This window comes from Anolis sagrei, chromosome 3 (assembly GCF_037176765.1).
Source record: "Anolis sagrei isolate rAnoSag1 chromosome 3, rAnoSag1.mat, whole genome shotgun sequence".
Taxonomy (NCBI): domain Eukaryota; kingdom Metazoa; phylum Chordata; class Lepidosauria; order Squamata; family Dactyloidae; genus Anolis; species Anolis sagrei.
In genome coordinates, this window is record NC_090023.1 from 115887779 (window position 1) to 115913869 (window position 26091).

Below are 26091 nucleotides of genomic sequence, written 5' to 3' on the forward strand. Positions count from 1 at the left end.
ACATTTTCTGGGACATAGAACATCCTCATTTTTTTTTTCAATAATGCAAAATTGGGCTTAGACTCACATCCCTATTAGGATTGTGATATATGTTAGAAAGGTTTACATGTATTTAGGTCAAAATTCACAGTAATTTGAGATAATTATGAAATGGAAGTTTTGCTTTCAGTGAACACAGCTGTGCTCAGATAGCAGGAAGGTTCATCACAGATATATAGTAAGCATTTCATATGGTCAGCTTGCGATAGGGCACCTGTGTATGTATGTGCCTTCAGGTCACTTGTCAGCTTATGATGGCCCCATAAAATTCATAGGGTTTTCTTAGTCAAGGAGTTCTCGGATAGTTTTGCCAGTTCCTTCATATGAAATATAAGCTACGTCATGTGCTATTCATTGCTGAGCTCCAATCCAAGTCCTAACCAGGGCTAACCCTGCTTAGCATCCAAGATCACCTGGGAACTGGTATCTGTAGGGTATTTAGGTGGGGCCTTGATACTCTTGTATATCTAAAAACTTAACATACCTGTTTGGAGTAAACTGCTGGAAAAGAACATGTGACAAGAAGACCTTGGAAGATATTTAGAATTTGCTATCCTTAAAGCTCCTTAACGCTTCTGCTCGAAGTACTTTGTACAACTAAACTGCTAAACCCCAATACTGAAAACACCTTTTCTTTTCACCTTTTGGTGTCTCTTTTTGCATAAGACTCTCTCCTTTTCCTCCTTCTGCCCAGGTATTCAGTGGCCAGAGGGAGCGCATCGTCCCACTGAAGCTTTCCTCTGCTGCGTTGTCTGCTTCCCTGGGGATCCTGGAGGCGCCTGATTGACTGTTGGTCAGTTGGGCAAATTCAGTGTATGGACAATCCTGAAGAGGCAGCGCGGGCATTGTTTTTCAGCTCTGAGTAGTTTTTTTTTTAAAAAAAAACAAACACCGTAATGCACATATTCAAAGGAGGTATCTTTTTAAATTTCTGAGATGTATATTTAGGATTGCAGTTAGGAAACTAAAGCTATTGTGAAATCTCAGGTATATTGCTTTCTGTCACTGACCTTCAAGCGAATGGACCCGGATCCAGAAGTGGGGTCTGTCTCAATCTAAAATTTTCTTTGTTTTAGGTTTATATTTTGAGAAAAGGAAAACCGGGGGAGGAGAAATTAAGCTGTGTATTTCAGATTGGGGTTTCAGGTGGATCTTGGGTCTCACCATGTTGAAGGTAACTGCTTTAAGTCGAATCTGTGAATTGGAAAATGTTCTATTGGCTATGTGTACAGATTTGTATATAGTCACTTTTTTAACTGAAACTTGCTCAGTGTGCATAGAAAAACCCTCTGTACAAATCGCCAAGTGCTTCTGTAGATGATACTAGTGAGGTAAATATTTTGGCAGATCATGACTGATTATTGGCTTGCCTTTGATATATGAAAACTGAATTATATGACAACTGGTTTGACCTGACCTTGTATTTATAGGTCAGATAATTAAAGCCGTGCTATAAAATTATTGTTTGTACCTCAGATGCAGAACTTTTCTCTTGTTTTGTACGCAATAGTGTTCTTTGTTGTTGATCTAGAAATAGGTCTTTAATCATGGTACGACTTTGGTTATTTTAATTTACTGCATCATTTTGAAGTTCTATGATTTTTTTTAGTGTTTTTTATATCTGCTTAAAATTGTGCCAATGCAAAGTCTGAATTCACTTTTAATAGTTTTATTTGAAATTATTTTGTAAAACCAGACACTTTTATTATGACTACATTTGAAAACAAAAAAAGTTGAAATAATTCCTAGAAATCCTTGCTTAATAAGGGCAGTTAAAATGATCAAAAATATATGTAATTATTATGTATTATGGAAAATTATACATAATTTTTAGCCAGAGTCATTGCAATAAATTGGTTTCAACTTGGTATCAGATCCATAGCTGGAAAAACATATAAACATTTCTCCTATACTTAAAATAGAAATTCTGACCTTTATACTTATATGTTCTATATTTTATTGTTGCTTCTTTTTGTCATTCATAATCTGAACTTAATCTCTCTTCTAATTGGAAGGAATTAATACAATGTTCAGATATTTGTTTGGTATCTCACTTTGGAGTTTTCTGAAGAAAAATTTTGAGGTTAGTGGAATATAGTTGAAAATGTATTGTTAACATGAAGCAATTCAGTGGGTACTTGAGTTATTCAGTGGCATTGATACACTCTGTAATGGAAGGTCAAGTTTTGGTTACATCTACTCACTCCATTCATGTTTTAAAATCCAACAGAAAACCTTTATTTTGATAGTTTAAAAAATCCAAAATGTTCAAAGGCAACTAAATGGCAGGTTTTAATCTACTTTTGAAGGACTTAAGTCTTTTGACTGAAGTCTTTTGATTTGTAGTCGAAGACGAATGAGAATGTGCTACTCTGTTATAGAAGCATTGAAACGAACTAAGGATATATGCTGAGGCAGATGTGAAATTGCACTCGCTGCATCTCTAAGGTCATCTCAACCTGTGGGTCCCCAGATGTTTTGGCCTTCAACTGCCAGAAATCCTAACAGCTGGTGAACTGGCTGGGATTTCTGGGAGTTGTTGGCCAAAACACCTGGAGACATATACGTTGAGAACCACTGGCCTGTAGGATCTTCTTCTTTAACAGAGAGAAATGGAAGTTACTCTGTGGTGGTTCCCCTACCTTTCTGAGTGGCAGTAGAATATCACTCTAATCCTTTTTCCTCAACATTCACCAATCCTTTAAAAATGGTCCAGCCACATATTGAGAATGATAATTCTGCAGCTACCTAACAGTGAAGAAATACTGCAGTAAAGTTAATAGCTTCCTCTGAAGCATACAGATGGAGTAGTGACAAGAAAGAGACCGCTTTTAGTCCTCCAGCTTTGTATGTAGCCAAAATCCCCACTGTTATTTTCAGGCATGTCCTCACACAGCCTAAAACTTTACAGATTCCAGAAAATGTTTGGCAGGTTGCCCTACCGTTGTAAGGATAATGTAAAAAAAAAAAACTCTTTTCTAGGAATATCAGTTTGAGAATTACTATATGGGAGTCAGAAAAATCAGTTTTGAGAATGTGGTCATTTTGGCCATTCCTCCACAAACAATGCTTGCTCTAAAACTGAATCTGTATTTCTGTGATTTTTTAACATAATTTTTGACCAATCTCAGATATGTTCTTGTACTAAATGACTTTTTGAAGAGTTGTTTGGTTTGGAGATGAAATAAAGGATTCGGCCAATTTATAGCCTGGCGACAAGCATGATTAATCAAACCTAAATTGAATTCAGGTAGCCTTGGGTGTATCTGCACTCCAGTTAGAACAGCCTGATAAAACTTTGGTTACCATAGCTTCATGCTGTAGAAGGCTGGGTTTTGTAGCTCAGTACTCATGACTTTTCTGCTCAGGAGCTCTAGTGCACTTCCCAGGATACATGTATAGAACTGTAGGACATTAGTGCATTATTTGCTTTGAAATAGATAATATAGATAAAAAAAATGGAACAAAATCGTCAGCTCACCCTTAGTTGGGACCACGTCAGATGTCTTCATTCTAATGCATATTATTAAATTCTTGAGGTAGGATTTTTTTACTTTGGCCTTTTAAAGTTACTACTTATCATCCCTTAAACATCATTTTAGAATTAGCTTCTTCTCAACAAATGCAATACTTGAAGTGTGTTGTTCTCTCGGTTGTTCGATGTGCACCCAGAGCAGTTTTCTAATCCTTTGTAAACATGCAGTTTCTGTCTTGAATATGTTTGATTGGAGAAAAAGTTTCCCAAAATTTATCAGAAAATAGGTGCTAAGAGTAAATCAAATCTTTTAAACTAGAAAGATTTTTGTCATGGTCAGGTCATATCCCATGTGTTTCGTAAAAAAAACACACCTGTCTGTTGCAGTTACAGAGAGTTGGAGTTAGAAGATAGAAGGCCATTGTGTTGGTGGACAGAACTTCTAGTGAAATAGTGAAAGTTGCTCCTATCCTTTCACCATGTAATGAGGTGCCATGGGTTTTTGTTTGATTCACTTGGTCATGCTTTGTTCTTGACTTCCATGTTGCATTTTGTAATTTTGATACCATGCTGCACTGATATTTTTGTAACCGTTTTAGAACCATGTCAGAGGTTTGTGCCCTAATACCCTATGGTGGGATTGTGCATCTGACTCTGCATAGAAGAGGGAATGGGGTGTCTTGGCTTACGCATATATAGGCAAATCCTTCATTAACCTGACTTCTGTTTCTCTCCACCCTTTTTGCAGAGGAAGGATTGTGACAGTGAGTTTTGTGCATGAGACCCCAAGGCGTAGTCTTCCCCTTGCCATGTATGCTCCCTCACTTTGCCATGTGTAGGCTAAACTGGTCCTTTCTTTTTTTCCTTATAGATATGCTGTTCAAGTTGTAAATGTACAAATGAAGTGGCAAAAGTGACAGCACCTTATATAGCATTTAAAGACTAACAGATTTATTGACACACAAATTCTCTTGAGTTAAAAGTGGCAGTACATATGCATAAGAAAAGGTGGTCTGAAAGACTGAAAAGCAAGAGGCAGTTTTGGTCTGCAAAATACAGGAAGTGTCCTTAGTCAGGCACCTTCTGGATTTATGAATCTTTATCTGCAGGAACTCAGCCATGCTGCCTATAGAGGAGCCTGAAGTCCAGAATTTCCAGAGGGTGTCCAATTGGGCAGATAGACTTAACATGCATTTGGATTCAGCAGACTTGTTTTTGTGTTTTATGCTTCATGACCTTTTGGTCCACTTACTAGTTTATTTTGTCCTTTTGTAGGTGTAGGCACCCATACCCCGCCCCCAATTCATACATCTTATGAGCGCAGTCATCCAGTGATGTGAGGTGGAAAAGTTTTTTGGTGACAGAATTTTACCCTTTTAAAATGTGCTATTTCATAAAACTAATTAGCAGCGTAATAAGTGGCGGCTGTATTGGTCAAATTTGCCATTTTCAGATTTAGAATTAACATTTTTCAAGTCCTTATTTCCAAATAGTGATCAGGTACATAAAACAGCTCTTTGGGTATGCTAAAGTTAGCATTAGTGCCTTTTTCCCCACCTAAAATTATGTTGCGAAGACTGTTTGCTATTTGCTATTACGTTTGCTATTACGTTATGTTGCGAAGTTTTACTGGTATTGGATTTGTGTCAATAAAAATTTAAAATTGTTTACTGATTCCCCCCACCATCATATGGCTGAGATCCTGGATTGGGAGTGATTGCATATCTTGTCATCCCAAAACCCACTTTGTAAGTTTCCCCCCTCCAGTGGCATTTTCTTCATGATCGGAGAATACAGGGCGGGGGGAGTGGCATCCACCCATTTTTTCTCTAGTTGGTCATACAGCAACAGGCACCTGAAGAGAGTTTCAGTTGTCCTTAGGAGGTTCCTGCTGCTGATGTCCTTGTATCACATCACATTGTATCACAGGTAAGTAGATGGACTCCCCTCCCCACGCTAATCTCCCCACGCTCTGACAATACAGAAATGGCCGTGTTGGCGGACAGGGGGAAGGGGGAGTAGGACTGTTATTTACAGTGGGAGTTTTTTGGGGGCTTTTGGTTGTTGTGTGGTTGGAACGGATTTGGAGCACCGCAACAATTATAAAGGTGAGCTGGGATCACATAACTGTGACCTAATGATTGTAATTCACCAACGGGATGTCAGCCAAATGTTTCTGTTCAGATACTTTAGGTATTGCAAATTTTGGGGGAAAACATATAGCACATGAAACTAAGATGGCATAGTCTAAATGTGAAGAAGTTAGTGTGAATTCTGGTCATTGTATAGTATTGGAAAGTTCTCTAGGAATTTCTAGTTGAAAAATCATATCGCCAAAAAACTATGCTACAATAAATTAAGATTCTGCAGGACTATGTTTTCAGTAGCTGTCTAATAATTTGTTTTAGTAAAGTGGAATTGTATTACGATGTTCTCATAAGCAAAGGTATGATAAACAGATGCAATGGTCTGTGTATAAAGACTTATTTCTGAATTGGTTCTTCTATAAAAGGCAGTCTTCAGCATATCAGCCCACATGTCTGTCGTCTAGTATCTCATGCTAAGGATATAGTGCATACACGGAGCAAAGCCCTGCTTAGGAAATTTGAAGTAGATGGATAAAATATAATTGCTGCCTTCCTAATTTGGCTTCCTCTTTCTGCTTATTAAAGCTAAGAGTTTCTTTACTGGATGAGACCAAAAGTCCATTTAGCCCAACAGTTTGCTGTTAGCAATAGCCAGCCAGCTGCCTTTAGGAACTGTGCACACACAGTATTCTGGGAACAACTTGCTGCTCTGTTCCCAGTTCTAGTCAAACTGGGTATAAACTGGGCTCATGGAGGTCCCACTTTTAGCTATCATGAGAAACATCTGGTGTTCTCAAGTTTATTTTTTCTGCAATACTATTTATCGATCTGTATGAAATCTGCTTATGTCACGCATCAAGCTATTCTCAATTCCTTGTATCTTACCTCTCACAAAAATAAAGAAATACAACAATTTACATGTGTGTTCAGTGGGAGTGTTTACAGTGGTTTTAATGGAAATGTGTTACAGGAAACCAGAATTTCAAATATCACAGACCCCTGGAAGGAAGGGAGAATGGTGATACACAGACCCCACAGGAAGATTGTTTTAATGGAAAACTCAACAAAGTTTTATGAGGAAGGCCATATTTATGAAGTCTGATGAAAATATGTAATTAAAGCACATGAGCACTGAGTTCATAGGGGATCTCAGTGCTAAGTTATGGGGAATTAACAGCCTAACTCTATCTGTATTTCTGCAATCCTATCCATGCTTGCACAGTGAATTTATGAGAAGCAACCACGCCTTGTAGAAGAGGCAGATTCTGTTATGATTGACAAATGAAAGCAAGACATTGAGGTTAACAAAGAGCCTTATTCTGTTTACTTGACATTTTAGCTACAGTTTCCATCCTAAATGACTCATGTGGTAATTGGGTTGAACTCGTATATAATAAAATCACAACTACCAACAGGAATCTTATTTCTGTCACATTCTCTTCATTATATTGTATTTTCTAGCTGGACACATCTTGGTTGAAACAGAGGAAATTTAAATGTCTTCAAGATGCGTCTTACTACATTCAGATGTATACACTCAAATTGTGAATTAATTCATACCACTGTTGGTAATGAGGTGCAGAAAAACACTATATATTTTGGATATCTGTTAAACAATTCCTTTAAAATGGTTGTCTTAATAGCTCCACATATTCTCAATGAAACAGTCATTTACTGAAACACACATTGGCACAACAATTCTTGTATTATTTAAGGGTTAACATTTTTGTCAGACCAGTAACCACATCTTTTCAGCTCTTCTCAATTTTCAGCTGATATCAGTGCTCTAAATATTGAATACAATAATTGTGTAAACCGTTCACTCTGGAAGGTAGTAAGACATATATTTTTTCCACTAAGAAAGATTCTACCAATGGACTTCTATTGATGAGATGAAATGAGGAAGCTACACGTTTAATTGGCATTTTTAATTTCTAGAAACAAAATGTGTAGAAACATTGAGAATAAAGTAGGAAAGGTAATTTCCTTGATTTCAGGCTGCTCCTTATAATGAAGGCTGGTAATACAATACAAAGGAAGTACTTTTAAAAAATCAGTGTACTAATTCATTACTTTTGGAAGGTTTGTCTCATAAAGAAAAGGCATTTTGTTTTCCTGGGAAATACCAAATAGGAAGTTACTACAAAAATTGTACTGTATTTCTGGTGCAAATCTCGAGGCAAAGAAATGTCTTTTGGTATTTGGCACTCCAAGGACAATATTTTAATACTGGCACAAGCTAAAAAAACCCACACCGAAGGACAATTACAAGACATGAAACCGTCACTTGGCCGAGAACAGTAAACAATTCTGCTGAGGCAATATTATTACAAAAAGCTGTCCTGAAACAACTGTTTAAAAACAAGGTTATGTTTGACTAAATTTTAAAAGGGACAAAATAAATTTCAATGTCCTCTAGAAAGGCAGCGATTGCTGGAATGGAAATCTGGAGTTCAGTCATCAATAAACATGTGATTCCTCATGACTTAGAACACGGATTCGGGAGGCAGGGCTAGTGGCACTTCGGATCACTTCCATCCACCTACGCAAGGGAAAGAAAGGAGCATGAATAGTTAGGCTAAGTGGATGGCTATTCTGCAGCCCTGAGGCAAGAGCTGTTGAATGTCCTTCAACTCGTGGACTGCTTGTGTAAAGGGAGCATTACATGAATTCCAGAACAGACACCAAAGGACAGAACGGAGGAGCAAACCACATGGTACACAGTCAACCACACCAATGTGGATGTGTAGAGACACATCCACATTGGTGTGGTTGACGGTGTACCATGTGAGAAAGCCTACCATGTGAGGAAGCTTGTTGGCAACCCGCTAGTATGACACACAGTGCTTCCTTCACGTGAAAAATGTATGAGGACACATACCTGACTCCTGTTTTGAGATAAGAGGCCTGTGATTAAAGAGGGCACTACAGGGGTCAAGTAAGCCATAGGTGTGGTGAGGGTAGGAAGGGTCTTTCTGTAATAATGTTATTAACTTGGCTTTTAGGTTGAACCAGCCAAAAATTCAAATGGTTAAAATGTGGTCAACTGAACTAAGCATGCTTTTTTATGTAAAATGTCTTGATGCTTGCATTGAAGATTGTACTTTATTAGGAGCAGTGGATCTTCTGACTAATGACTTTGTGAGAAGGGAGTCCAAAAAAGGTACTACTACTGGGTTTGAAGTGCTCCTCTTAACCACATTGCTGTCCCATTTCCTGAAATACATGGCAGAAAACAGACATACCTTTCAAATGTGTATTCACTCTCTGCCCTAAAATAGTACACGTGGGATTTGAAGTGTAGTTTGAAGACATAGTCTTTATGAATGTTCTCAGATTCAGAAGGAATGGTAAGAGAATAACCCAGCAGAGGCAGGCTTGCTAAAGGATGATTGTCCTACAAAGGAAAGAGAAACATAGCCATGTGAAAAACAGCAGTGTCACTTCTTGCAATGGCCTCTGCTCTGCCAACCAACCAAGCTACACATGGACTTAACCCTAAAGATATTTTCCCTGCCAATCAAAAATGTCCTCCACACAATGCTGAATTCATGTCTTTCAGAAGGCTATGCAGTCTGTTAGGTTTCAGAGTACAAACCATGCTAGGAAGTGTGGGTTCAGTGGGTGCTAGGGAAATGGAGCATCTTGGTGGCACTTGAAAGAGCTCTTCCATACCAAATAGGCACTGTACGGAGTGTCTTTCAATGTCCCTTCAAGGTACCTATCAGTTATGTGTTGGGGTCTTTTCCCAGTTCCTATTTCACCTAATGCTAGCGCCACAATCATAGGAATATCTGCCTGAAAACAGGAGCACAGACTGGAAGCAAGTTATGGCTTCACACTGGTGTAAATGTTATGCAAGCAGTTGAGGTCTTCTCAGGGATTGCACAAGCATGGCGTCTTAGTGGAGATTGTGCAGGCTTCCGCTTATGTCCGTGTGATACTGAAATAAACAGGAACACAAGTCAAGGAGGGTCAGGAAGAGTGGTCTTCTGTAATGGCTGCTGGCATGATTGCTCTGTAACAAAAAAGCAAGTGGCTGTATTGGATGACTGGCTGTGTAATGCCAGATTCCATGATTGGAGTAGATGTACAAACTATGCTTGAGTAATTTGTTTGCTATGCAAGTTTTTGAGCAGAATGTAGGACAGTGGAATGCTGCTGTGAAATGTGGTTCATGTAGCTCAGTACTGTCATATTCAACTTATAAAAATGGCTGTCATGGTTTTCAGGCAGAATTCTTTCCTAGCAAGACATGGAGATCCTGTTATTTTTCTCTGGCAGCTTCCCATCCCAATAATAACCAAAACATATGCTGCTCAGCTGACTGGAACTGGAATGAGTTTGGACAAGAGAGTACAATCGGAGTGCTGATATGACAATCTGTGCATGCACTAAGACTGTGAAGCATCACACTCTTAATGCATGCACACAGATTGTCATATCAGCACTCTGATTCTACTCTCATGTCCAAATTTGTTCCAGTTCCAGCAGGAAATGCTGATGCTTTTCAGTTGACTGCCATGCCTGTAATAAAGCCCCTATGCAAGAAGGAATCATTTGGTGCAAGCCTTTGCTCTCCCCAGATGAGACAACTGGACAGAAATAAGGGCGACTTCCTTGTATCCCACTCCACTGATTGGCTGATAATTTCCTTCGTTTCCCATATAGCCTGGAAATGAAATATCAACAGAGCCTTTCTCCTTCCCAAAGTAAATCTCCCTCTTAACAAAGTACAAAACGGGGAGGATATGGTTCTGTTTATAAAATCTGCAACTAAGTGGACATTCAGATTACAGACACTTTTTTCATCGACTTCTGCAAACAAGAGCTTGCTAGGGTCATTAGGCCCACATTTTCCACTTAAACATTATAGTGACTTTGAAATACTGAGGTGTTTAGAGTTCCCCAAATACCAACTAAATGCCTTCAGAATAAGCAGAAAATTTACTGTTAATATTTTTCTCTCCAAGTGGTCAGAGTAATGACTGGTGGTCCCTAACTAATGGAGTCAGCTTCCTGCTACCCTAATAGCCAGATGCAAAGCTAGCCATCACATAGAAGACGTTGTGCTGGTTCATTTGCTCCAGAAGGACTCCCTAGGATTTAGCCCAAACTGTCCCTGAGGTGGCATTTGAATGGATAACTGAAGTACCAGAAACAGGAGCAGCTTCCAGGCTGAGGCTACAGAGGGTGAAAAGTGTAGTCCAGGTTAGCATATTTCCACTTTTTTTTTTCTTTACAAGAAGTGCTTCCCCAAATCTGATGCAGCAGCTATGGAGACTACAATTCACATGCTGCCTTTCTCCTCATAAATGCTTCCTTGAACCCAATTCAGAAGAGCTGTTGAAAGAAACCCTTTTCACAAGTGACTCTCTGAACATCTACCTCTTTTCTCAGCTGAGCAAGCAAAGAAAATCACAATTGTTGTGTGATGGGATTTCCCCCTTTTTTTCACTCTGGTAGGTTTAACCAGAGGAACTGATCATGTGTGAAACTGTCGAGGCCAAATGCTATGAAAGCGGATTTTTAGTATAAGTAGATGTTTGTAGTAGTAGAATGTTGGTCACTGTCTTGATTTATTGTAAACTGTCTTTTCTATGTTGTTGTACACCGCCACGAGTCGCCCTAGGGCTGAGAGTGGCGGTTAACAAGTGCAAGTAATAAATAAATAAATAAATAAATTTTTAACACCATAGCTTTTTCTCCTGAATTCAGAAAACCATTTACCTGGTGGGATTTGTAGAAAAACATGCAGAAGTTGGTGAATACCACCCAGAGCTTCTGCCATCCATTGCTGTTTTTGAACTTTCTCAAAAGGTTTCCAGAGAGTTGGTTCTGAAAAAGGGAGAGAAGTTGTGTAACACACTAAAAGAAAACCACAGGCAGATGATAAAATAAGCTTATGGAAAGCAGGCAAGTCTTATATTAATTTTTTGTTGGAACTGGATGATTTTTTCCTCTTTGGGAATTTTAATGTGATTTAGAATTTTTTACTATTTCTATGCAAGGCTTATTTGTAAACTGACCTTTTTCCAAAACAGGATCTGCTGTTACCTCAACTAGTAGAAATGGCTGACAGTAACAACTTCTAAATTATCATAAACTGGAGTCAACCAAGATTTCAGTGTTTAGATCACTGAAGCTATTTTAAATGTAGGAGAAAATGAAATAGAGTTTTTCAATAAATGGAGAGAGTCAAGCATAACTTGCTGCTTTAGATTTAATCATTTGAAGAAGGCCTAGTGAAAGCAAGTCAGCCACGATTGTGGCATGAGCCGTGGTGGTGCAATGGGTTAAACCTTCTTGCTGGCTGGATTGCTGAAGGTTGCTGGTTCAAATCCGCAAGATGGGGCGAGCTCCCGTCTGTCAGCTCTGGCTTGCAGGGACATGAGAGAAACCTCCCAGCAGGATGGTAACACATCCGGGTGTCCCCTGGGCAACGTCTCTGGAGATGGCCAATTCTCTCACACCAGAAGCGACTTACAGTATGTTCTCAAGTTGACAAGGGAGGTGTTGGAGGTCACATTCCATTAATCCTTAACAATTACATCTATGTGCTTAATAGAGAATAGATATTATCAAGTCGCTTCTGACATGATAAAAAAGCCATGATTGTAGTGAAAACTTTACAGATTTTTTTAAAACCCTAAAAATCAGGTCCTTCTATTCAAGCTTGGAACTGATGCACTGCCAATCAGCTTGGAAAGGGGTTTTAAGGGTCTTTTTTGCTATCTGTATTCAAAAAAATCATGACAACCATAAGTCCTATCACATCTTAGGCTGAAGCTTTGCTCCTTTTTGCAAATGTCATATTTAGTCGTAGGTTGCAAAGGGGGAATTATCCATTGTATATGAATATGCAGTTCATGTTCACTGATGTTCAATGTGCAACAGGTAATAATGTGCATTAGTTGAGTACTATAGTTCTGACTAGATAGCATAGCACAACCAAAGTGTCACTCCATGAGTGTGGAGTTTCATTATGCCTCCACAGCTTATGATGCCAAGACTTACGCATGCCTAATAACTTGTATTTAACTACTTCAAGTCTACTTGCATTGGGGGGGGGGGGTTGTGTCTGCAGTGCTCCTCTGGTTGTGGAGTGCACTGAGCCAAGTAGTTGTTGCTGGACTCCAAGGGTCCTTCCTCTACAGCTGTCTATTCCCAATTCACACTCAAATTGAGAAAGTGCTGCAGGCATCATTTCCAAGAGCTCCAATCTTCAACACCTTGGAAGCCTTTCAGTTGGGGTGTAGTTGGGAAGGAAATACGACTTTTTTGGGGGGGGGGGGAGGTTACATCATCTGCTGTAAGTACTATGCCAGAGCTCAGTCACCAGAGTTGCATTTGACTATGGACGTTACTGGCCAATATGTGTGTTCTACGCACACATTCGGCTATGATTTTAATGGCCTAAATTCAGATGTTAGTCATGTCTAGAGTAGAACTTTTGTCTGAATTGCTCAGCTGACAATCAACACTAGTGTAAATCCCACAAGGCCTGGTCAAGATAAAAGACTGGATTTAGGTTTATATATAGGTAAAGGTAAAAGTTTCCCCTGACATTAAGTCCAGTCGTGTCTGCCAACTGCTAGGTTGGCAGAAGCTGGGGCTGACAACAGAAGCTCACGCCATTCCCCGGAATTGAACCTGTGATCTTACGGTCAACAAGTTTAGCAGCTCAGTGCACCACTAGGGTCTCCGGTCAGTACCAGCAGATATATCAAATGGAAACAGACTGCTGATCACTGATCGGTCCAGTAGATAAGGAAGGACAGTCACCGATAGCAAAAACATCGTAATAGAGCTGCATCGTAACAGAGCTGCAGTGTAGGAGGCTGCATTGAGGTCAGTAGTAGAACTGAAGTTTAAAGTTTAAAATGTGGAATCTGCCTCTAGGTTGCTTTGTAGTTCATTTGGATAATTTAAAATCATGCAAAGATAAGGTGATGTTGGTGAATAGGGAAACGCTTGCTTTAAAAATGAACAGGGCACCCTCACTCTTTCTCTCACTGCCTACTCATAAGCAAGCTTTGCTGAGTGTAATGGGAATTACAACCAGCAAGTACGTCTATAACCTTGCAGCTTAAGACCATCATTTATTTAAAAGGTTAGTTGATAGCCCTACCAAATCAATAAACCTGGTTTGGAGGAAAGATAGAAATCTTCAAAGTGTTCTTAAAAGCCCAATTACAGAATGTAACTAAAGCAACCTAGAGGCATGTGACAGAAAATGGGTGTCTGCAGGTACCTTGAAAACCAATTTACAGCTCGCTTGATCTTCCGCATTCTCCTTTCCTCTAGGGACAATTCTATTGAAGAGCTACTCCTTTATATGAACTGTTTGCTCACTCTGTTCTTAACCACATCGATGCACATTTTTAACAGGGCTCTTCAAAATAGCCTTAAAGAGGAATGCTAATAATTAAAGTCCCAGATGAAAACTCAAGGCAGTACCTATTAAAATTAAATACTGTTGCTCATAATTCTGTATTTCAGTCTGCTGAGGATGGAACATTTTGGATTCAGATTCACATTGAATGCATAAAATGAGACAAATTCATTATTTAAACTACAGAGATATGTTCCCTGTGAAGGAGAAAATAACAGGACAAGGAAGAAGATGAAGGCAAAAAGAGATGGTTCTAGAACTATGAAGGAAAACTAACAAACAAACCGTAAATGCAAGCAAAGTTGCATTAAAATGCAAATTCCAAACAGCAGCAACCAGAATTTGGATAAATCTCTGAATATATTGGTAAAAATACAGCCAAAAAACACTCGGAGGAAACACTATCATTTAAAAATGAATTAAGTGTGAAAAATACCACATAAAATACCATCAATAGCTAAATAAACTGTTTGTGAAAATTGGGCTTAGTTTAATACTGTATTTTGAATTGATTGGAGCCCCTGGTGGCTCAATGAGTTAAACCCTTGTGCCCGCAGGTCTGCTGGCTGAAAGGTTGGTGGTTCAAATCCGAGGAATGGGGTAAGCTCCTGTCTGTCAGCTCTAACTTCATGAGAGAAGCCTCCCACAGGATTGTAAAACATCTGGGTGCCCCCGGGCAACATCCTTGCAGGTGGCCAATTCTCTCACACCAGAAGTGACTTGCAGTTTTTCAAGTCGCTCATGACACGAAAAAAATTCTTCAACTGCCATAATTGGAGGGCCAAAGTTTGCCCATGCCTGCTCCAGCCCCTACAAGCCCACAGTAGGACGATGACATTCCTAACATCCGGGGAAGCAGAGAGGAAATTGTCTCTGAAGAAAGGCTCTCTGGGGCTACAGCTGGGGTTGTTGTTCTGAGGCAAATAGATACCTCCACTGCAATGCTGAAGTCAACCATGGAAACGCTGGTATTTCGGTGCCAGCAGACATGGACCGTAGTGTTGCCACGATGAGGAGTCTGGCGTTCAAGGGAGGTGCGGGAGGCATTGAGGTCGTCTTCTGACTCCTGGTCCAGAGTGGGTTCCTCAGGGGACTCTAAGAAAAGGCAGGGAAAAGCCATCACGCCCCTAGGTTTTTTAAAGTAGCAGTTGAACATTTCACTGTATTTTAATGCTCTAACTTCACGGGGGGGGGGGGGGTTGATGGGGTATCATTTCTGGCATTTTAAACCCTTTTAAATGGTTTTAAATATTATGTAATATCAATGTATTAGCATTAACACTAACTTTTCAAAGCTCTGATTCTTTTTAAAGTAATTGTGCATGTAGACTTTATTCTACTTCATTATTGGTTTCTCATTCTCTACTTACTATTGTCGGGCGGACTGCTGCCTAGGAATTCAGGAGTTGGACCATTACAATTCTCTGCCAAGTCAATTACCATCTGTATGTCCTCAGTCCATTTGTCCATTTCAATGCGGCTACTGTGAACAAGAAGGGAGATGTTCATTTTATTGGAAGCAGGAGTAAGTTTTAGGAGTTGGACACAAAGAAGCTTAATGGAGTTGTCAGCCTCTTCTTGCACTGCACTCCAGACAGAAGCTGCATAGAAATCCATCACCATCTTATTTTGCTGGATCGATTTCTCATATTTTAAATTGATTAAAAATGCATGTAGGGGCAACTCCTTTTCAAACAGCTTGGCTCTTCTATCGTATGTGTTATAATCTCTGGAAACCCTGGCGATAAGCCTCCAAGCTATAGAGTCCAGCTCACTCACCTTGCGGCAACAACAATAGTCTGGTGTTGACCTCTCAATGTGAAGCAATGAGGGACCCCCCATTCTTCTTCACTTTCTTCTATCTGAGGAAACAAACAAATAAGACACTTTCAAGGCGCGGGTAATGAATATTAGCTCATCCATGCACAATAGCAGACTTGTGGAAATACAACAATTAGAATATTATGTTTTACAACCTTGACTAGAACATAGGACCTTACTTTGGCTTGTTGGCAGTGGATATATTATATAACAATGATTACTTTAATTGATTTAAATTGTTTTATTACTGATTAATTTTGTTACTTGGTAGGTTTAATAGATTTATATGTTTTATTTAATTATTCAAACTTTGTGAGTAGTTGTTATAATTTGTTATAGATGTTTTATTCATGGGGCTGTCTGTTCATTTTGTATTGTTTTATGGCATTGAATGTTTGCCATCCTTTGTTAGAAACCACCCTAAGTCCCTTTGGGGAGATAGAGCAGGTTATAAATAAAGTAGTAGTAGTAGAAGTAGTAGTAGTTATTTTTAATACAAGCTATGGTCTTGAGCACAGTTTGCACAATAGGATTGGAGGGCTAGGAAATGTTGTGTCTTGGAAACAACTGGATTCAAAGCCCTATTGGAAATCCTGGCAAGAAGTATAAAAAAAAGTCCAAGTGCTATTAAACCTAACACTGTGTAACATGATTTTTGTTCCTGGGTCATAAATGTAATTTCCTAATTGGTTATATCAAAAAATGGTAAACGTTTATTAAACTGCATCTTACAGCACATTTTGTTACAATTTTTCAATGAATATCTCATAGAGTCTCAGCCAATTCAACATAGTTTGTGGCGGCCACAAAAACAAAGTTTTGGGATCATAACAACTACTTTCAAAGTAAGTACCACACAATCAAACAGGATATGACACTTTCAATCCAGTATAATTTCAGAGATTATGTTAGGGAATGCAAAGCGTCCTGCAAATGGCATAATTCACAAGCATCAAAAATTTATTAGCACACCACTGACAGCCCTACAGGTGATCTCTAACACAGAAATACAGGTCATTTTATTTCAGTTGTGGATAGAAAACTAAAGGCAACATTTCAATTAAGAACATGAAAGGAGTGCTAAAAAACAAACTATTTGTAGACATTGCCAGGGTCCTTCCACTAATTTGACATGGTTCTTCATCAATGGAACAACTGTTTCCACCAACGCAAATTCCTATAACTCAAAAGAATAGCTGTGATTTCACCCAGATTCACTAACTGTTCAAGGCATCAGTCCTCTAAACTGGTGGTTGTCAATCTTTGTTTCTCCAGAGATTTTGAGCTTCAATACCTTGAAGGCTCAGTCAGATGAGGATGAGGGATTCCAAGGAATTAATTCCAAAAAGTGTGGAAAATCAAAGCTGAGAACTACCATCCTAGAGCAGTATGCTACACTCAACCTAGCCATTCTTATTTCTTACTTGGCTCTCAGAAATATGACATGGCCCATGCTTCACTTCTTTTTGTAGTTTGAAATAATCCAGGAACAATAGGAACCAACAAATCGGTCTCGAACCAGTGCACACTTACCATCATGCCATATAGTGGAAGCTGCCCATGGACTTTAAATTGGTTTGATGCTGTTAGGCCTCTGCTTGTATACAGCAAGACATCATTGAACTGCAGGAAAGAGTTCAGAATAGTTACAGTAGATTTCAAGGCTGTGTCTTATGGTTTAGACACTTGGATATAGCCAGAATTTGACAATAATTCATTTACCCCTAACATTTCCTTTTAAAGTAAGTAATTATTTTGTTTAAAAAATAGTTTTACTCACTAAAGAACACTGTTAGGAGATTGAGTAATAATTAATGTGTCATTCTATTTTCATTAATTAATTTGGGGATATGTGGTCTGTTAGAAGCAAAAAAAAACAAAAAAAAACCCAAAAACAAAAAACTCCAAAACTAGCAGGCAATGAACTAATTATTAATGAGCAAGGCAATTAATTATTTTTATCACGTCCTCTCAAATACATTTCAAAACTAACATTAATGGTAATGAATTAGATTGAATGTTAACATTTTTCATCTCTCGGCACTGAAATCCTGCACATCTCTCAGCACCGAAATTCTGCACAAGATACAATGGCAGGCATCCCGTCAGTGGCATAGTGCAAGTGTAAGTCCACTTTATTCTTGCATATGTCTTTTACTGGCCACTTTGGAGTCTGGTATTCTATACTCTGCAATTGCCAGTACCTTTCCAAAGAGTTTTGGTTTTTCTGGAATACGTGTGCTGATGGGGACTGGTGGAGAAACCGGGGTGTTTCTGGCTATACCACATAGACAGATGCAGATTGATGACATCATCTGGTGAAGGACCAGGCTGTGGCGCAGCTAGTTAGTAGGCAGCTGCATTAAATCACTACTGACCAAGAGGTCATGAGTTCGAAGCCAGCCCAGGTTGGAGTAAGCTTCTGACCATTAATAGTCTAGCTTGCTGTTGACCTATGCAGGTCGAAAGACAGTTGCATCTGTCAAGTAAGAAATTTAGGTACCGCTTTATGCAGGGAGGTTAATTCAACTAATTTATGATGCCATAAAACCTTCAAACAGCATGTAGAAGAATAAGGAAGTACTCCATCAAAGGACTCAGTGTCATAAGTGGACAGTGAAGTGGCACCTCCCCCTGTGGCCGGAATCTAGCATACCCTCATGAAACTGAAAAAGCTGGAATGTTAAATGCCTCTGCGTCTGTCTATATGTTGTAGTCTAAATGGCACTGAATGTTTGCCATGTGTATGTGCATTGTAATCCACCCTGAGTCCCCTGTGGGGTGAGAGGGGTGGAGTATAAATACTGTAAATACTGTAAATAAATAAATAAATAAATAGATAAATAAATAAATAAATCTCAGTGGATCACAGCAGATGTTAGCACTCTGCATCTGGGTATTGGGAGCAGACAAATGTTTATCTAAGCCACACTATCGGACATTCAAGGAGGTAGGTAAAGGTAATGGTTGTCCCCTGACATTAAGTCCAGTCGTGTCTGACTCTGGGGTGTGGTGTTCATCTCAATTTCTAAGCCAAAGAGCCAGCGTTGTCCGTAGACACCTCCAAGGTCATGTGGCCGGCATGACTGCATAGAGCGCCGTTCAAAGAGGTATATCATAGCAAAACTGCATCCTGATTGGTGGAAACCAGAGAACTGTACCAGAGTTCAATTTGAAAAATCTGTATGTTATCCTCGGCATGTCAGGATCTCATCCAATGTTCATTAGACTACCTGCATGTATATACAGTTCCCGCAGCCATTCATTTATCCCCAGTCCATATATTATGTGCTTGTATGCCACAGCATGCACATCATTTTCACAGAATGATCACAAGAAAGCACTAAGAATGTGAGAAAACAGCCAAACATTATTTGGATTTGTTCAGTACTAGGGCATTCCCCCCCGCAGTGCCTCCAATACCTCCTGGAGATACTAGTAAACATGACCCTACATCAATAATTCAGAATACCTTTCCTATTTACCATTCTTTAGCTATTTAAGTGCTCATCCTCCTAAGAAAGTGATTTGGGTTTTTTAAAAAAAGTATTTCATATTAGGTAGTTTTCATGTTTTGGTATATCAGGACTTTAATCTCACTCTGAATGCACGCTGTTCAACTCATAAATCTTTAGCATTCCAGACTCAAAATAGAAAAATCAATAGATAAAATTGTGTGTTTATGTATTTTGACAGGTATCTGATCAATATGAAATACATCTTAGAGAAGGAAAAGAAAGGGATAGTGGAAAACTTGAGATAGAAATGGCTAAACCACAGATTTTCTGCTGTAAAAGGCCTGCACCCTCACAGAGTATGGGAATTTGTTTCAAAAAGGCAATTAGCCATTGTTACTCTAAAAGTAGTTAAAACAATTCCAATTATTAAACAAATAGAGTAAAATTTCCCCTTGCTTTAGGCAAACCATAATTTGCTTTGGTATGGAAAGAATGTTTTCAGTTGTCTCGAAGCAAGAATACTAGAAACAGCAGTATATCTATCCAAGTTCTCTTCCCTCCCTCCCTTCCCACATGAGCAGCAAGTCTTGCTGGCTCTTCTCCATCCTGCACTAGGGTCTGCAGTGAAGCTAGGTGATTGTCCCCATGAGCTGAAACCCTGTGCTCTCATCTGGGTTGCAGTTCATGGGAACAGAGAAATATACATACAACAGGCTTCTTCTCTTCAGATTTTCCTCCAATGCCTGGGTACCTCAGGTGACTGTAGGCTGGGCCTGGAGAGAACTTCAATGGATTTTCTAATTTAATCACCTGGAAAGCTGTAGCTTTCTCAAAGCAGGTAACGAGAATGAAAATAAGAGCCAGTAAGGGGAGAAGAGCCATATGCAAATCCAAACCATGTCCTTTGGAGTCAAAATAAAGGGCTAGCTTTTCTGTCTGAATGGAATTTGGGAAAGGAAGAAGAAACAGCTCAGACCAAGTCATACTTGGAGCTTGATTTCAAAAAGCGCCATAAGGTGAGTTATTTTAATATGCATTCCTAAAATGAGGTGTATTTTATGACCTATATCATCTGAGTGTGTTATAGGTCTCATTGGTAAAGGAGGTGACTGGTTGCCTCTGGAGACTAGGGACTCATCTATACTAGGCACTTTAAACCAATGTAAATGGGGCTTGGAGTGACCCAAGATCTGGCATGGAGCCATTGCTTACATGACCAGGGAGCACTGGAGCGGTGCACATCTTGCCTCTTTTATGTCACCACCCCATCTTACCACAGAGGTTCTTGTAAGCTCCTGACCATCTCAGATGTCCCTGCTGACATCAGAATGGGGTGCCCACTTGACTAGTAAGAAGGGAGGGGAGCAATCGCCCCTCTTTCTTCCTGGTTGCACGGATGCTTCTTTTTCAAATTAGCAGAGGAGCCCACATAACCAAGAAGAAGAAGAAGAAGAAGAAGAAGAGGAGGAGGAGGAGGAGGAGGAGGAGGAGGAGGAGGAGGAGGAGGAGCAGGAGGAGGAGGAGGAGGAGGAGGAGGAGGAGGAGGAGATTGCCTGGTTACATGGGCACCTCTGCCAATATCAGAACATGGTGCTAGTGCAATCTGGAACCTTTGCTCCCTGTTCTGTGAGCAGAGATTCCTATGATGGCCAGAAGATTGTACAGAGCTCCATGGCCAATTGGGACCAGCAGTGACACAGCCACAGTCCATTCTTAATGAGGTAAATGACAAAATTTCTGTATTGATTTGATTGCATTTCTCTCGATCACAGGTGCATTTTCTCCCCATCTTGGTTTGTATTGGGCTGTGTGGCAGTGGATCCATAGTTTCACATATATATGGATTTTGTATGTAACACTGGTACACATTTTCAATTGTATACAATTGTTAGTCATTTTCTTTTCTGAAATGGATGCATGGTTTTGTGAATATTTTGTTTAATCAGGGTGTACTCACCAAATTACAGATTTCCAAAGCAAAGTACAGTTTGTATTGTTATGAGTCATATGAACAACTATTATTTTGGCTGAAAATTTTCTTTTTCTGTTATATTTCCCATTCATGTTCTTAATCACACATGTACATATGTGAAGTTTGTTTCCAAAAGGTACCAAATCCACACAAGAAAAGTTATAGGTGGCAGCACATTGTTACATACATACAGATAAAAACTATCAAAATGTATCAAATCACTTCAGTACAGGACTTCAAAAGTGCATTTTACAGCAAAAAATTGAATGCCTTTTTCAATTCACTATAAATTTTCTTCAGATAGAAGAAGAGATTGCCTGGTTACATGGGCACCTCAGCCAATATCAGAACATGGTGCTAGTGCAATCTGGAACCTCTGCTCCCTGGTACCTTTTAGAAATCAAACTCCAGATATATGATCTTCACTTCTGCAAATGCAGAAAAAGTGCAGAATGTGGTTTGTTGTTTATTTGTTCAGTCACTTCCAACTCTTTGTGACTTCATGGACCAGCCCACGCCAGAGCTCTTTGTGGTGTTGAGTACATAATTCAGCTACTTGAGAATCTAGGTTTTGCACAGCTCTGTAGTTAATCCAATACAAGGAACAGTATATTTTAAACTTGGCTGGGCCTGTATCCTACAAGGAACAGAATACATCACACGATTTCTTAATTTATTTCACCACTCACATCTAACTCCCTCCATGAATGCCTTTTCCCTTGTCACTTGGCATTTACTGTATAGTCCTATTTAATTACACACAATACAAGTTGCTGCTGTCACTTACCAGGAAGAACATCCGCTGCTGTAAGCCTTTTCCAGACAACTTGCTAAGGCTACCCAGTCTAATAAATTCCTGTGTAGGAAGAGACACAAACACAAAACATCAATGGTCTGTTCCAACATCTGACTGAAAGTCTGGGATTAATTAATGTGGGATGACTGACTTAATTGTGTTACGTCTGCCTACTACAATGATTCAGCTACCTTCAAGTGATATCTACTACTCCACTATTGCTAGTTGGTTCACTAAGGGCTTCTTCTATGGTTACTTTTGCCATGATGAGAAAGCTGCGGCAACGTCCATCTTTCTCATACTGCTCTTGCAGTGTTAGGATTACAAAATCAGATGGGAGGACTTTTTAGCACAGTGTTTTGTACAATAGGGTTGTCTCAGGCTCTGGGAGAGGTGTGGGAAGTCTGATCCTTGGAGAAATACAGACTGTAGGAAGATACCTTACATGCTCAACTGAGCCCTATAACAAAAGCCTTAATATTTTATAATTTTTTTAAAACCCACCTGATAACAAAGGATTTTAACTTTCTAATAACAACAGAACATATGTATAAGTGTGTGAACGCATATCCTTTGTAACAAACTATATATATAAATATTTATTTATTTATGTTGGTTTGTTAGTTACATGTATGAATATGTTCGTCCAATAAGCTTAAGGTGCGCTACCATGGCTTTCCCCCATACCACTATATCTTCACAACAACTCTATGGGATAGACTAAGGAAGGAAGAGTAAGTAACTCATGTTAATCTACTAAATTTCATATTTGAACCTGGATTTCTCAAATCTCGGCCCAATTTGGTAATCCCTATTCCACATCAGCTGTCTTGTCAAGGGACAAGGTTAGATGAAATGATTCCTAGCTCTTTTTAAAAAAGTCATTCCTATGGAATGAGGTCTAGATATATTTTTAAAACTGAGATTACCATGTATACCCTTTGTATCACCCACTTCTGCCAAAGACTACATAATGGAAAAGGACACCCACATGTATCCAATTCTGTAATGACTTATTCTACAGGTCTACAGATTTTGTGATATGGATCCTGAACTGGCTCAGTCTCACACAATGTATGCTGAAGCCCAGCATAACAATGGACACTTCTCCTTTGCAAAATGAGATCTCATGCCATATCACAAACAACGTTTGAAACAGTGGTTTACTATGCAGGAAGGAGCAGGATGATTACAAGTCTTTAAGTCAGGATGGACAACTGTGACCCTCAAGACGCTATTGGAGTGCAGCTCCCACAATTTGGTGTGTGCAATGTGTTCTTGTTCTTTGCTGTCATGTCAACTTTGCTGTCAAAGCAGCTTGTGAATACATATTGCATCTATGAATTCCCTGTGTAATGGAATTCCACAATGGGTTATCACCCGTTGTCCTGTATGGGTATTTGATATCAGGGCTGTGTAATGTAATTCTACTGGCACATGTTTACACTATACTGACGATGTAGGATCTTGGCCAGTGTGTCAAATCAAGGAGACGTCAAGTTGCATAAGTGAACAACATTTTCAAAACTTAAATTAAGATTTGTTCAGGGAAGCATAACAGGAGTTTACAGACCAATGAAATGATACGTGGAACTGCTGGTTGTGACCCAAGGCACCGAGAAAGGCAGAGAAAAATGCACACATTAAAGGGCAGGATGCAATTAAAATACAAGGGAGATGGTAATGGGCAATAAACAGAAACCAGGTACAGAGTAATAACTTGCAAAAGCACTGGGGAAAAAAACGATTTTAAGTCAGAGGGAAACAGACTTTCCAAATTCCTTCCCTACCTCCATGAGAAAATAGTGATACATGAGCTGAGAAGAAGCTACACTGAAGGATCTTGCTAAACATATCCCAGCTCAGTTTTGTGATAAGCACAACTGGCCAAGCTTCAAAGCAAATGATGATAGCACAAGTGCTTCCACATGTTGCTCCCAGCAGCACCAAGACAGGAAGTGGAACAGGAAACAGATACCTTAGGATGTAGGCATTTCATACTATTTGGGTGATGGGAGATATCACTGCCTCCAGTGCAGATTCTGCTTCTCCATCTTGACTCGCAGCAATCAGGCTGATGGATCCATCTGTAAACTATTCAGTGGATCTGTTGTCTTTTTGTATCAGATCCACTATTAGTTTTATAGCCATGCTACACAGTTGTCTGGTTGAAAGGGAGTTTTCCTGGTGCCAGAACTTAGTAAGGAATGAAAAGCAGCACTTGGATGGCTCCCATGTAATGTGAAGCAGCTGTGCACATAGTTGGCATAAAACAAAGACCTTCCATTGTAGTAGTTTTCAAATGCCCCTTACACAGAGCTGTTTAAAATCCACACTGAACTAGATTATATGGCAGTGTGAACTCAGATAATGCAGTTCAAAGCAGATATTGTGGATTATCTGCCTTGATATTCTGGGTTATATGGCTGTGTGGAAGGGACCAAATAAGCAGTTGTGTTAGGGCACTTCCAGACAGGACTTATATCCCAGGATCTGACCCCAGGTTTTCTGTTTATCCCAGATTATCTGGCAGTGCAGACTCATATAATTCAGTTTAAAGCAGAAATCCTGGGATGAAATTCTGGGATATAGGGCCTGTCTGGAAGGGCCTGTAGCGTCGTACAGCATAAAAACAAAGATGGGGTATATGTGTGTGTGTGTGGGGGGGGGGGGGGAGAAATTTCTATGAAATGTTTGCTTTACATTGCTGTGTTGAAAATTGCCTGAAGCAAAGGGAAAGCCCCATGTGCAGTCTATGTCATGGAGCATATACATAGTTTCATTTCATATATTACCATTAAATAGTAATAAAAAATACAGTCGATCTGGTTTTCTTTGTTTGTAAGATTGGAGTATTTTCAAACAGTCCAGAGACAGGTCTACACTGGCAAAATACGTAGACTCACCCCAAAGCTGGTGTGAGCAGTTCAAATGATGTATAGCTACTTTCAGGGAGGATCTACCCTTTTTTGGCCCTTCCCTGACTTTGCTCCAGCTAAGCAAAGTTGAGAAAAGTCAAGTGTTTCCTAGACCCCCTCTACACTGCCATATAATCCAGATTATCAAAGCCAATAATCCACATTATCTGATTTGAACTGGATTATATGAATCTACACTGTCAGACAATGCAGTTCAAAGCAGATAATATGGGTTTTATATGACAGTGTAAAAAGGGTTTTAGGTTCTTTTGCGGTGTGACCAGCTAGATTCAGCCCAATCAGTTGCAGAAGCTGCACCATCTCACTTCCACATGTGATTAACATGGAGGGGAAGAGCACATGTCCAGCAGTCTCCTTTCTGACATCAGAAGAAACAATGGCACCCTGGGCAAGCTTTCCATGGTGCTCTGAGACTGGTGAGGAAATGGTGGCAGCACCACCAAAAACCAGGAACAAGTCCACAGGGCCACTGCAGTATTGTCTTGATTGACTTGTATGGACAGGGATGCAGCACCACACAGGGTTCAGCCTGACATGTGTGGCCCCCGTCATGGCTGATTTGGAACCAGTATGGAGCAGAATGTTCCAAACTGGTATTGGATTTAGCAGCCAGTGTAGACACACTCCAGGACACATTATTTGAGAAATAAGTCTGTTTCATGTTCAGGAATAGGTTCTACACATACAAAGGGGCACTCTATGCCACTCAGTCCCCAATAAGGAGCCCCCACTGGTGCAATGGGTTAAACCCTTGTGCCAGCAGGACTAAAGACCGATAGGTCAGAGGTTTGAATCCAGGGAGAGCACAGATGAGCTCCCTCTTGTCAGCTCCAGCTTCCCGTGCAGGGACATGAGAGAAGCCTCCCACCAGGATAGTAAAACATCAAACATCCAGGTGTTCCCAGGGAAATGTCCTTGCAGACGGCTAATTCTCTCACACCAGAAGAAACGTGCAGTTTCTCAAGTCACTCCTGACACAAATAAAAAATAAAGTCCCCAATATACCACAGCTTAACTCATCCCTTCCAAGGTCCATGTATTGAATGTGGGCCTCAACAGAAATGAAACTCATGAGCAGGGACTACATGTATGCAGATCTCTTCAGGTAT

The 26091-nt window shown here is 39.8% G+C and overlaps 2 protein-coding genes across 5 annotated transcripts in view; one reads left to right on the forward strand and one right to left on the reverse strand.

Annotated features, from left to right (window-relative positions):
• STK24 (serine/threonine kinase 24) overlaps window positions 1–6518 on the forward strand; it is a 43984-nt gene extending 37466 nt beyond the window's left edge. Inside the window, exon 11 of the mRNA XM_060769527.2 lies at window positions 734–6518. Coding sequence (XP_060625510.1) covers window positions 734–770 — 37 coding nt within the window. The 3' untranslated portion in view covers window positions 771–6518. The remainder of the gene's footprint in view (window positions 1–733) is intronic.
• A 996-nt stretch (window positions 6519–7514) lies between these two features.
• FARP1 (FERM, ARH/RhoGEF and pleckstrin domain protein 1) overlaps window positions 7515–26091 on the reverse strand; it is a 243091-nt gene continuing 224514 nt past the window's right edge. For all 4 annotated transcript variants that reach the window (XM_060769525.2, XM_060769523.2, XM_060769526.2 and 1 more), the window contains exons 20-27: window positions 22035–22103; window positions 17351–17440; window positions 15776–15858; window positions 15367–15479; window positions 14928–15091; window positions 11332–11439; window positions 8847–8998; window positions 7515–8143 (exon numbers count right to left, since the gene is read on the reverse strand). In XM_060769525.2, the coding sequence (XP_060625508.2) occupies window positions 8062–8143; window positions 8847–8998; window positions 11332–11439; window positions 14928–15091; window positions 15367–15479; window positions 15776–15858; window positions 17351–17440; window positions 22035–22103 (861 nt within the window). In that variant the 3' untranslated portion in view covers window positions 7515–8061. The remainder of the gene's footprint in view (window positions 8144–8846; window positions 8999–11331; window positions 11440–14927; window positions 15092–15366; window positions 15480–15775; window positions 15859–17350; window positions 17441–22034; window positions 22104–26091) is intronic.